The sequence below is a fragment of the Hippopotamus amphibius genome, chromosome 16, assembly GCF_030028045.1.
Source record: "Hippopotamus amphibius kiboko isolate mHipAmp2 chromosome 16, mHipAmp2.hap2, whole genome shotgun sequence".
Lineage (NCBI taxonomy): Eukaryota > Metazoa > Chordata > Mammalia > Artiodactyla > Hippopotamidae > Hippopotamus > Hippopotamus amphibius.
In genome coordinates, this window is record NC_080201.1 from 31,739,987 (window position 1) to 31,753,703 (window position 13,717).

Here is a 13,717-nt window from a genome sequence, read left to right on the forward strand (position 1 = left end):
GATTAGTCAACAAATAGTAATAGAAAGAAGTAAACAAACAGCCATGAAACATGGAAAATGTTCAACTTCATCAATAAATAAGTGCACTTTAAAACAGCAGCATGTTATTGTCACTCATCAAACTGGCAAAAATATTTCTAAATAGTAACGCCCAGTGTTGCCTAGGGTGAGATAAACAGGCTGGTAGAAGCAACTGATGTAGGTAGGAAGGTAAATTGAAAACAATCTTTCTGATGAACAATCTGACAGTATAAACGTACAGTCGTTACACATCAACACTCTCATCCTCACCCAGGTATCCCAATTCTAGTAACTCTTCCTAGAGAAATAATTACAGGTGCAGACAAAGACGTATGCATAAAGATGTTCACAGGGAGTAATACACACGGTACCAAAGCACCGGAAATGAATGGCATGACAAAAGTAGCGGGTTACTCTTTACGCCATTTTTTAAACATCATATTTTCAAGGAATATTTAATAAGGAAAAATGTTCAAGATATAAAAATACTGGAAAAAACAAGATATAATCATTATATCTAACATATTAATTTTCTACAAAAATAAATAAACATATATTCCCAAGGATAGGAAAAAACACTAGAAGGAATTAGACCAAATAATTATGAATAATGTTATCTCTGTGTGGCGATATGATGATGTATTTCTGTTATCCCATTTATACTTTCTTATAGTTTGTAAGTTCTCTACAATGAGCATCAATTCTAATTTTTCTTCATATTTAATATCTCTGAATGTGGGATATATCTTAAAATTGATAGCATCTTTGACTGGATGACATATATTATTACTTTTGTACCTAGCAATAAAAAAATAAAACAATAACTATGATGACTTCTTAAGAATCCAAAAGGAAATGTTCAATGAAGGATCTTCAGAAAAGAGACATTCATTCCCCAAATACAAATGACAGAATACTGCAATCAGTGAGGGTGATAAGAGCTTTGCTTAGTTTTGTAAATCTCCCCCAACATAATTTTCCAGGGGACTAAAAACTTTTTCATAAAAACAAGTACAGAGGTGAAGATGACCTCAGGTTACACACCTTTCTCTCTCTTTGTTTTCTGAAATCAACTTTTATGGAATGCTTAGTTTATTGTTGGGCTGCAAAGAGAATACATTCTTGAGGTTAATTATTCATTCTCGCTTTTTAAATAGGCAAAAAGAACTTTAATCCCACTTTGGGAAAGGTTTCCTTTACTCTTCCTGGTGGCAACTCTTCCCAAGAGACAGGAGGGCAGAGTGGATTACGGAAATGGAGAGATGGAAGGGACAGAGGTTAGGTTAACAGAAAACTTGAATGAAGTTTCTTCTCTCCCCACTTTGTATACAGAAAGCCGTCACATCTGCTCACTGCTCCAGTGAACTCTGGGCACCAGAACTTCCCAAACAAAGTTAATGAATGAAACAGAAGCAGCCACTTAAACCTCTGAGTTCTATTCCTTCATATACCTTTTGACTTCTCTCTTTAGTCACTCCTAGCTCACACTGATTTTCCATTGGCAATTGAGGATGATTGTTATGGTAACACCTAGGGAGGAAAAAAAGGCTGTTTTCTCCAGATACTTGGTAAGTTCCTATTCTGTACAAGGCACTAAATGCTGTGTGTAGTACAAGAATACACATTATACTAGCTCTGAAAAAGCTTAGCTCTAGTAGATGAGATAAGACTTCTATATCAATAGCTACAGTCCAGAGGGGACAGAGAATTATGGCAACCATACTGAATGGTTGGTGCCCCTGCCATTGTGGGTATTATATTTTTTTAATGTCACCCCTAAATAGGTGAGTTATACATGTACTTAGATAAAGGGGAAAACATGACAAGGTGGAGGGAACACTATGAACAAGTATAAGGAGAAAGGTTTGTGCCAGGACCAACTTGAGGGTAAAGCCACTATAATGAACTGACAAGGACTATTATTTACATCTTTTTAAAATTTTTTTAATGATATTGGGCCTAGAAGAATTATTCTACAGGAAGAGTTTAATGAATCTTCCAACATGCGGTATATAGTTGAGCCTTGAAATCCGTTGCAAGGACTGACTGATTCAGGAAAGTCAAATTCATTCCTGGGCTAGTCCTGAGCTCAAACAGTCAACAAAAATAAATTAAAAAAAAAACACCAAATATTTTTAGGGAATACCCTGGCAGTCCAGTGGTTAGGACTAGGCACTTTCACTGCTGAGGGCGCAGGTTCAATCCCTGGTCAGGGAACTAAGATTTTGCAAGCTACACAGTGTGGCCAAAAATAAAATAAAATAACTTTTTAAAAATTTTAATAAAAGTAAATAAATAAATAATTTTTTAAAGGCTTCATTCACGGTCATTCTTCCATTGTCGTTACAGAATTGGCAAAGAGCACACACAGGATATGCAATCAATTAAAAGCCTGAAAAATTCCTTCCCACAGCTCATGCTTTTAGGAGTTATGTTAGAGAGACAGCCAAAGAGGGCATATTAAGACTGCCAGCCGTAGAAGAAAATTCCACCTACTCAACCCAGTTGCAGAAGTACCTCAATACAGTGTGATTGACTAAATGAACCATAAGAGAATAAAAGGACATCACAATTCATACTAACACATCCATCCTCAGCTTTAAAAAAACAAAAACAAAAAGAAGAAACATCTTTTGTTACCTTTGGTGGTTTTCTTTTAAAAAATGTGAAAGAGAACGTACAGATCGATCCAGACACTGTCTCATTTTGGAAAATTCTGTGATGTCACATGGTTACTTGGATTAGCTATGAGGAAATAAAGCACGGGTCACTGATGGAATAGACTGTCATGGAAGATTCTAAAAGCTGTCTGTGGGGATCCCAGAATTTTAGATGAACGGCCATCTGTTTTGGGGAGGGTCTTCAAAACCCTTTCCAAACAGGAGCTTTCGAGGATAAAATACATATTTCCTTTTGCCTATGTTGCCATGAATGAGGGGGGGGAAAATCAATTCTTGGTTCATTCATTTCACTCATTGATTGAATATTTATTAAAGCACCTACCATGTTCAAAGTACTGTGTTAGGTATTGTAGAGGGTATACATTTTCTGGAATCTAAAGTAGACAGAAGGCATTTTTAGAAAATTCCAAAAAAGACAAAGACACAGGACCCAAGTTAAAATGGAATTCTCCAAAGAGTGCAATGAGAAGAAATCTCAGTATGCTAACCATGCCAGGTGGGTTTGAAGAAGCAAGTGTTTATCAAAACATTAAATAAGTAGTATGACAAAACATCTAGTGGCACAGAGCTATCACGACAGCATAATGCTTCAGTCAGTAAGAATACAGAAAGGCAATGATGAATTCCAGGGGGAGAGGGAGAGCTACACAAGAACGTCATGGTTCGAATACAAAGCTAGCTGAGGAATGGAGTATGATTCTGAGCTCTTGATGAGGTATACAGTTTCCACCTGACATTTGCAACATGCCCTTTCAACTGACAGAGGTTTGATAATTACAGTGGATGACATCTTCTATGTATGAATCCAGTCACCTCATTTGGTTCAACAATTAATAACACATACATAAGCATTGTGAGGTACGGGTTTTCAAATTTCAGAATCAATATACAAAGGAAGCATGGTTATCGTATCAAAATTATAGAGCAGTATGTAATCGTTACAAACTTCAAAAATGTGAACGTCATGATATGACTGAAATACCAGCAGCCAAGAGCGAGCATTTACATCTTAGTATAAAGGTAATCAGTTAACAGAAAAAAGCCTAAACGTAAACGTTAACTAACAAAAGTTAACGAGAGTAAGGAGTATCAGAGAGCCCAGTCCACATTTTTCTTCATGAAAAAACTGATAATCCTTAAAGTTGTTGGATGAGAAACTTGAAGTACTAAGCACATTTTAAGAGTGAAAAAGGAGAGAATCACGTCAAGAATAAAATGCAAATACAGTGAAAAGTAGTTACTTCTGAGAAATGGAACTGGGGGGTAGATAGCAAGTTTTTCACTTTCCATTTTAGATCAACCTCCATTGTTTGAATTTTTATTTCCTAGTATACATATTATTTTTAAAATAATGCTAACCGTAATATAAATGAGGCACCAATAGGAAAGATCTCCAGGACATATTAAGTTAAAAAAAAGAAGCAAGTACTCTAGTTATATATTTATATATTATATATCTATATATTTATAGATATATAAAGCCCCATCTGGGTTTTTTTAAAAGCAGCAGTAACGTATGTGTAAATATATTAACATAACTATATTTATCTTAATGCTTACAAAAGGATCAGATAGAAGAATGTAAAAGAGTACTTCCGCATATTATTCTATACACTTCCATATTGTTTGAATCTTTTACAGTGAGAATATGTGTGCATTCATCTATTAATTGTTCAATTAATACTCTTTTTTCCACACTTTTACTGAAAAAAGATTCCCTGACTATATAATTAGGAGAGCTAGACAAGTGGAAGAAAGAACAGCTTTGGTCTCAGAAAAACCTGGATTCAAACACAAGGTTCAGTAGGTATGCCACCTTGACTTTACCCCTCTGAGCCTCAATTTCCTTTTTTAAAAAGAGTTTTATGGAGATACAATTCACATAACAAACAATTCACTCATTGAAAGTACACAATTCACTGTAGTTTAGTGTGTTCACAGGACTGTGCAACCATCACCATAAACTAATGTTTGAGCATTTTCACACCCCTAAAAGAAACCATGTATCCCCTAGCAGTCAGTCCCCACCAATTTTCTTTTCTGGGAAAAAATGGTGATCAGAAGGGGACAACTATCTACCTGATAGGCTTGTTATGACAAATAAATAAAATATATCAAAGCCTCCAGCACACCTAGAATAAACCTGCCTAAGGAGGCAAAAGACCTGTATGCAGAAAACTATAAGACACTGATGAAAGAAATCAAAGAAGATACAAACAGAGAGATATACCATATTCTTGGATTGGAAGAATCAACATTGTGAAAATGACTATACTACCCAAAGCAATTTACAGATTCAATGCAATCCTGATCAAATTACCAATGGCATTTTTCACAGAACTAGAATAAGAAATCTTACAATTTGTATGGAAATGCAAAAGACCCTGAATAACCAAAGCAATCTTGAGAAGGAAAGACGGAGTTGGGGGAATTAGGCTTCCTGACTTCAAACTATACTACAAGGCTACAGTGATCAAGACAGTATCGTACTGGCACAAAAATAGAAAGGTAGATCAATGGAACAGAATAGAGAACCCAGAGGTAACCCCAAGCACATATGGGCACCTTATCTTTGACAAAGGAGGCAAGAATATACAATGGAAAAAAGCCTCTTCAATAAGTGGTGCTGGGAAAATTGGACAGCTACATGTAAAAGAAGGAAATTAGAACACTTCCTAACACCACACACAAAAATAAACTCCAAATGGATTAAAGACCTAAATGTAAGGCCAGACACTATAAAACTCCTAGAGGAAAACATAGGCAGAACACTCTATGACATATATCAAAGCAAGATCCTTTTGGACCCACCTCCCAGCATAATGGAAATAAAATCAAGAATAAACAAATGGGACCCAATGAAACTTAAAAGCTTTTGCACAGCAAAAGAAACCATAAACAAGACAAGAAGACAACCCTCAGAATGGGAGACAATACTTGCCAACGAAGCAACGGACAAAGGATTAATCTCCAAAATATACAAGCAGCTCATGCAGCTTAATATCAAGAAAGCAAAGAACCCAATCCACAAATGGGCAGAAGACCTAAATAGACATTTCTCCAAAGAAGACATACAGATGGCCAACAAACACATGAAAAGATGCTCAACATCACTAATCATTGGAGAAATGCAAGTCACAGCCACAATGAGGTATCATCTCATACAGGTCAGAATGGCCATCATCTAAACATCTAGAAATAATAAATGCTGGAGAGGGTGTGGAGAAAAGGGAACTGTCCTGCACTATTGGTAGGAATGTAAGTTGGTACAGCCACTATGGAAAACAGTTTGGAGGTTCCTTAAAAAACTAAAAATAGAACTACCATATGACCCAGTAATCCCACTACTGGGCATATACCCAGAGAAAACCATAATCCAAAAAGAAATATGTACCATAATGTTCATTGCAGAACTGTTTACAAAGGCCAGAACGTGGAAGCAACCTAAATGTGCATCAACAGATGAATGGATAAAGAAGATGTGGCATATATATGCAATGGAATATTACTCAGCCATAAAAAGGAATGAAATGGAGCTATATGTAATGAGGTGGATAGACCTAGAGTCTGTCATACAGAGTGAAGTAAGCCAGAAAGAGAAAAACAAATACTGTATGCTAACTCATATATATGGAATCTAAAAAAAAAAATGGTACTGATGAACCCAGTAACAGGGCAAGAATAAGGATGCAGATGCAGAGAATGGACTAGAGGACATGGGGTTGGGAGGTGGGGGGGCGAAGGGGAAGCTGGGACGAAGTGAGAGAGTAGCATAGACATATATACACTACCAACTGTAAAATAGATAGCTAGTGGGAAGTTGCTGTATAACAAAGGAAGATCAACTCGATGATGGGTGATGCCTCAGAGGGCCAGGACAGGGAGAGCGGGAGGCAGTCGTGGGAGGGAGGGGATATGGAGATATATGTATAAATACAGCTGATTCACTTTGGTGTACCTCAAAAGCTGGTACAAGAGTGTAAAGCAATTATATTCCAATAAAAAGCTTAAAAAAAAAAAAAAAAAGCCTCCAGCACAGCACCCGGCCCTCAGTAGGTACTCAGCACATGCGCTTCAAGTGAAGTTCACAACATAAACACTTCAGAAATAAGCAAAAAGACTGCATATGATAAGAAAGTGTAAGAGAGGCAAATCCTTCCACATACCCAGGAACACACTCAGGGTCCTCTCCTCAGAGCCTACGACACCAGCCATGCCCACTCTCTGATTTGCCTCAACACCAAAAAATCCGGTATCACGTCAAAAAGCCCAAGTTTGAAAATGTCAGCATTTAGGGGCATATTTTAGAGTGAAAGTTTCAGGAGAAGAGACACATCCTCAACCCTGCAAAAAGTGAACAGCAAGAAGCAAACACTGCAGTTGCTGAGCAGGGACAGAGAACACAGTAAGTTCACATTGGACAAGCAGTTGAAACTATACTGTCATGTTCCTACTTTTCAAAGTGAAAATAAACATGACAGGTGCTCATTTGGCTGTTCAAGCACTTTCCACTTAAATGGCAATTCCTCAAGCTTACCGACTGCAGCCTGAAGTTATAATTTATTACTGTTTCTGTATTATTCCCTTGCCTCGGCAGAAAGCAGAACGTAGCACCTATGTTTCAAGACCCATGAGAGGTAATAAAGTATAATTATTTAGAATTTATGATTAAGCCATATATTAGAGGTACTTTTTACTTCACGTGGTCAGTCAGAGGTTGGAGGAGGAAGGGAACGGGGTCAAAGGAAGAAATAACAAAAGCCTTTTCCTTTGAATAAAAGGTCTAAATCAGGGCAGGATTGAGGGCCACCTGGAGGATTTACAAAGATACCACGGTCTCCAAGTGAAGTCCCAGAGGAGCCCCAGTTAAGAGACTTTTAAACTCCTAGAGGCCTCTGTTGTTCCTGCTCACAGAGCTACAGACTCCAACGTGAGGGCTCGTGTTGACTCCAGAAATAGAAGCGTAGCACATTTTCAGGCTCTACCACATCAAATGTTCACGGTGCACTGGGACTTACTGCTCTAAGCCATAGGTATTTCAGAGAAAGTGAACCTCATCTAGAAAAAAACCACGGGCCAGGCTCTATAAGTAAACCCAGCCCCCACCAAGGTAAGACTGTGGTTACCACAGAGCCCTGATTCAACAATGGCCAGATGTCAACTCTTCTCACCCTCAAGAATCAACTGGGGAGATTTCCCTTTCTTGTAGTTCCTTTATGTGGCTATGGAAATATATACACGGAATGGTTAGGTGCAAAGCTGGCCAAACTCAGGGCATGAAGCAGCGTAAGAACGTAGCGCTCAGCAATCTTTCTGTCACCCCCTCCCTCACTGGTTCTCCAATACATCATGACCCAGGTCCCAGTCTTCACAATGAGTCACCACGTTCAAGTCATGGTTTACAAAGCGCTTTCCCACAGACTTTCTGATTTAGCCTCACAGTAACCTGGGAAGCGAGTACCGTGAAGCACTAGCGTTTCCGTGGAGGCAGAGGCTCAGAGAGGAACCAGCAATGCACAGCTAGTGGACAAGAGGGGAGTCTGGCACCTGGTCCCTTGACCGGAAGTGGCTTTTCCATTGTTCTACCCTAAACTGCTGGTGAGGGAATGCCAGCCCGAAAAAGAAATATGGTACATTGCAATTTATAGTGCTGTTTTCTTTTTTTGCAGTGGAATTTTTACTTGGCAACTGAAGCTTTCAAATAGCTGATTGGTATAGTAACGACAGATATGTGAAAATGAGATGTAATTGGATTTAAGGAAACAAAAGTAAAGAGAGCAGAAAGAACAGACATGAAGAGTGACGTAAAAAATAATAACAAATTAAAGGGGGGGGGTGGTTCCCAAAATGTTTACCTAGCACTCACCTTTGTTCTGAACCATCCCACCTCCACACTCCGCTCCTGGTTAATGAACATAATTTGGTTGATGTCCCCCGAACTGTATAATCTGTTCCACAAAAAAGCAAACCCACAGTTTGTCTCCAAGCCACTCTTAAGTCCCTAACTCCCTAGCTGCATTCAGTCTATGGAAAACATCTGTGGCAAAGTAAATCATCCTACTCTGAGAAAGACCAGAGTGTACTTTTTTTTTTTTTTCTTCTCTAAGTGTGTTTTGAAGTCCTGGTTGGAAAATTAGTGAAAATTGTAAATCTGGTTGCAAATCTGGTCATGTCTAACTCTGAGATTAGGGCAGAGATTCCAATTTAAGAGTAAAACCATGACAACCCCAGTTAAGCGTGTCCCGAGGCACTGCCAGCAGGGCCTTCACTCAATTCCACAGGCTGTGGATTTATTACAGGCACCCGACACGTTCCCCATCAGACACCCCTGGAGTATTTACTTGAGACAGCAGGGTTCAGTCTGCACTTCCTCTGCAGACCAATATATTATTATAAATTGAGCTAAACTGTTTCCTTTTCATAAGTGCTATGAAGTTCAGATTTCAGATATCAGCACAGGGCTGCGGTCCCTGTATAGGGCTCTTTATAGTATTTGGCTTTTAAAAAGTAAAGAGAAAAGGTAGTTTTCGACCGTGATTGCTTTTATTTTTGTTTTGTTTTGTCTAGGAGGTGTGGGAAAATTCATTTTAGAAATCGAATATGACAGCTTAATAAGACAATAGATTCTAAATACAAACTTTGGATACAGTGGGCTATGCTTGACCCAGTTCAGTAGGTTCTCAGTTATTTCACCTGTATCTAAAGGCAGGAGTCGGGAAGTCAGGACTAAATATTATGTCTCAGATATCAGCGCCTATAAAATAATAACACACTTCTTCTGTTTATCACCTACAACAGCAACAGGGAACCGAAGTATATTTTAACATGCATATTCACTATATGTCAAAAGGACACTGTAATTATTCAATATTTTCATTTTTAATGTAATTTCTGAGCCAAGAAAAAAACATAACTTCAAAAAGAAATGGAAAAGAAAGAAGCAAACAGACCACCATCATCACCATCTTTTCTGCCCTTCTGAACAATTTAGTCCTAAAGCGTTCAGGTAAGGCAGAGGCATCAAGCTGAGGGAGGGAGAGGAAGGCACAGAAGCCCACGGCAGGGGTCAGGACCCGAGTGGGGGGAGGAGGGCCTCACATGGGTGTCAGAGCCCACGCGGGCTAAAATGGCAAGTTCCAATCCATGCTGCTCCTTACCTGCTGTGTAACCACGGCTAAGGAACTACATCGATCTAACCTGAATTTTCTCTTTCTCAATAGAGCTAGCATCTACTTCTCAGGGTTACTGAGGAGATTCAAAGAAGGTCTGACGTCATTAGTCCCCAGTAAACGTAGCTATTATCTACATACTACTGCTATTCCAGATATGCATATATGTACGCAGAGGAAAAAGACTGAAAAGGAATGTACTAAAATAGGCATGAACCTGATTTTTATATTCTTCTTTCATTTTATACTTTTTGGAGTTCCTTTTCTCTACAATCAGCATGTATTAGTTTTTCAATCAGAAAAGAACACAGGAGATGTTATTAAATAAATGGAAAGTAGCTGAGCCTTTACCACATGTATTTACTACTTTTGTATACAGAAAGTTAACAAAGCTATTAAAAATAGCACCATTTTGACTCTTGTTTCTTTTAAAGATGCAAAATGTTAACAGAAACTCAGAGTATCCAAAAGGAAAGTGGAGTTTTCTTGGCTGAAATTAACACCCACTTATACTCACGATAAATAGCCACATTTGGGTGGCATATTAAAAAATGAAATAATAGTCTGTTTTACCTACAAATGATGTTCAGCAATGGGTCAAAGACTTCAGAACAGAAATTCAGATCCTGAGGGAAGCAGGGGAGCGGTAGACAAAGTGATGACCTTAACCCTAAAAGCATTCCCACCTAGAGATTTCAGTGAATTGGGATCAAATCTAAATGGTCCATTTTAAAGCGAGAAAAGCACCCTGTATGAAACCTGCAACCCACACTGGTCCCTGTTCTGCCTCACACAAACTGAGTGACCTTGGGCAAATTACTGAAGAACAGAACAACCCCTGCACCATCTCCCTGGCAAGGCTGTTTGGAGACTGAATGAGAGTGCTTATGTGAAACTGATCTGTAAACTGGAAAGCAACATGCAAATGGAAGGCAAGAGATTCAGGGCTTACTTAGGTCAGTGTCCAACAAATGCAGGGCTCATCCATGAGAAGAACTGAAGAATTTACCACAGAATCGCACCAGGAGAAGGTAATTCCCTACATAATGATCTCCCAATCTTCCTGCTGACATGAAGAAGAAAGTCCAAGATTGGTACCATGATCCAGTTAACACCTCTCCATAACAGTTTCTAAAGACAGAACAGGACTGAGGCTCAGGACCTTCAGCAAACAAAAGCAGTGGGCACTTAATACTGTTTCAGTTTCTCTCTATACAACTCTTCTAATTATGTCAAGTGATGCTGGTTTTGCATTTAAGATAGTAATATAAAAGCTCCTAATAAACTCATTTCGATGAAAGAAGAAAAGTGAGTTTATCTACAGAGAAATACTACCTAAGTAACAACAGAATGGGTAGCACAGGAATATGGAAAGAACCTTGAAGCTGATGTGCAAACAACTGAAATTTGGAAAAGATTTAATGAGGTTTTTCTGAAAGAGCTACTCCCAACTCATATTTCCTAGAAGGCAAGGACCAAGTTTTATCTATCTCCAGCATCTCCTCCAGAACCTTATGCAGCATATAGAACATAGTGGACCCTCTACAAACACTCTATTAATTGGGAGATAATTCTTATTATAAACACTGGGTTTGAGCCTTGGTGCTTGCTGGCTCTAAAACCAAACACATGAGTAGATTCCCCCAGGCAGGTAAGAGTGAGATCAAGCCTAAATAATCAGGAGATCAGAGTCAAGGACAGAATAAACCCTGAGAAGCTTGGCGAGGGAAAAAAGATATTGTCTGCATATCGTGCATCAGAAAACAAAGAGAAAGTCTAAAAATAAAACAAAAAACTTAAAGCAAAGAAGCAAAAAGCAAAGTTCCACAAGCTCCACAGTTTCAGTTAGCCTGACCACAGCTAAAATACTGCTTTCCAAAGAACTAAATGAGAGACACGAGGGAAACTCAACTGGGGTGGGGATAGGGGGTGGGGGGTAGGGAAGGGGTGGGGGGTAGGGAAGGGGCGGGGGGGTGCTATGTAGTCAGGTCAGCTGTTTTTGAGAAGAAACTAAATTTTAAACTAGAAAAAATTTTCACTAAAAACCTATACAGACAGGGAAATATTTTAAAAACATCACACTGATAAGTTGACTTAGATGATTTAGTAGCACTGATGAAAAATCTTGACACCTGTTTAGCATATTTGGGGAACTCCATAAACACTTGGAATGAAAAAAAAGCAATTTTAAACACAAATATCGTATATTAACACATATATGCGGAATATAGAAAAATGGTACAAATCAACCGATTTGCAAGGCAGAAACAGAGACATAGATGTAGAGAACGAACATATGGACACCAAGTGGGGAAAGCGGGGAGGTTTGTGGGGGAATGAATTGGGAGATTGGAATACCAAATTGTACACTCTAAATATATGCAGTTTATTATATGTTAACTGTATCTCAATAATAGTTCTTTAAAAAAAAAATAAGCAGTATCTTTAGAAAAAAAAAAAAAAACCTAGTCACATGTAGATGTTTTATCACCACCATAAAAAACTTGAAAAGTTTATTTCAAAAGATATATGCAGGACTTCTCTGGTGGCTCAGTGGTAAGAATCCACTTATGCAGGGGACACGGGTTTGATCCCTGGTCCAGGAAGATCCCACATGCTGCAGAGCAATTAAGCCTGTATGCCACAACTACTGAGCCTGCACACCACAACTACTGAAGCCCACATGCCTAGAGACCATGCTCCTTAACAAGAGAAGCCAGCACAATGAGAAGTCTGCACACCACAACGAAGAGTCGTCCCGCTTACCACAACTAGAGAGAAAGCCCGTGTGCAGCAAGAAGACCCAACAGAGCCAAAAATAAAATATGCAAAAAAAAAAAAGACATATGCAAAACATGTACCCAATAATTTAAAACCTAGACACTAGAGAATCAGTATATCTTCGATAGTTCCAATTACCAAGCATAAAGTAGCAGTCTCCTTGGTGAAGGGGTATTGCCAAACCAGGTGTCTCTATGTCCCACGAGATCTTAAAACCAACATGCCAAATATCAGGATCTCTGCCTTCAAGTTGAGGGTCATCCTCACTTTCCTCTTCAGGGCCTGTCAGAAAAGAAGACAATTGTCAGAAAGGAAATGTTTCATCTAAAGTTCTGGGTTGCATAACAGTTACCTTAGGAATAACTGAGGTTTTAATAAAATACGGATAAGTGAACTATAAACTTCTTTTACATCATATTTTTTTTAAAACACACTCTGCAGAATATTTTTAACACATCATTTATTTTTTAATCAAAAAAATCTGAAAATGGTGAGGAAATAACCACAGATACCAAAGAAAATGAAAGGTTATTTTGTTCAATTCCATGTAACTAAATTAGATACTCTGGATAGGTTTTTAGGAAAATACTAAAGACAAAAATTGATCCCAGAAGAGGCAGAAAAGCTAAAAAAGTCACAGAAGGTATAAAGGAAGTTGTCAAAGAACACAGGGCTAGAGAGTTGCAAAGGAGAATTCTATCAAACAATTAAGAAGTGGGGTAATTTCAATCCACTGTGTATTGTTCAAGAGCACAGAAGAAGAAAGTGTCCAAATTCTTCTCATAAAGACAGAATATGTATCAAAATCCAAAACACACACCCACACCCACACACATACCAGTCTCATATCTGAAAATCAATGCATAATTCCTAAATATAGTACAGACGATACCCAGCTTAACGATGGTTCAACTTAACGATTTTTCAACTTTACGATGGTGTGAAAGCAATATGCATGCAGCTGAAACCATACTTTAGATTTTGAATTTTGTCCTATCCTGGGCTAGCGACATGCAGAACAATACTCTCTTGTGATGCTGGGCAGAGGTGGCTCCAAATCAGCCA

At 38.4% G+C, this 13,717-nt stretch overlaps 1 protein-coding gene across 6 annotated transcripts in view; it reads right to left on the reverse strand.

The window, feature by feature from the left end:
* The window catches only part of FTO (FTO alpha-ketoglutarate dependent dioxygenase), a 382,583-nt gene that overhangs the window by 232,573 nt on the left and 136,293 nt on the right, over positions 1-13,717 (reverse strand). For all 6 annotated transcript variants that reach the window (XR_009049648.1, XM_057711122.1, XM_057711126.1 and 3 more), the window contains exon 4: positions 12,791-12,934. Coding sequence is in view for 5 of the 6 variants with exons in the window: in XM_057711122.1 (XP_057567105.1) it covers positions 12,791-12,934 (144 nt within the window). In the remaining variant the exon portion in view is untranslated. The remainder of the gene's footprint in view (positions 1-12,790; positions 12,935-13,717) is intronic.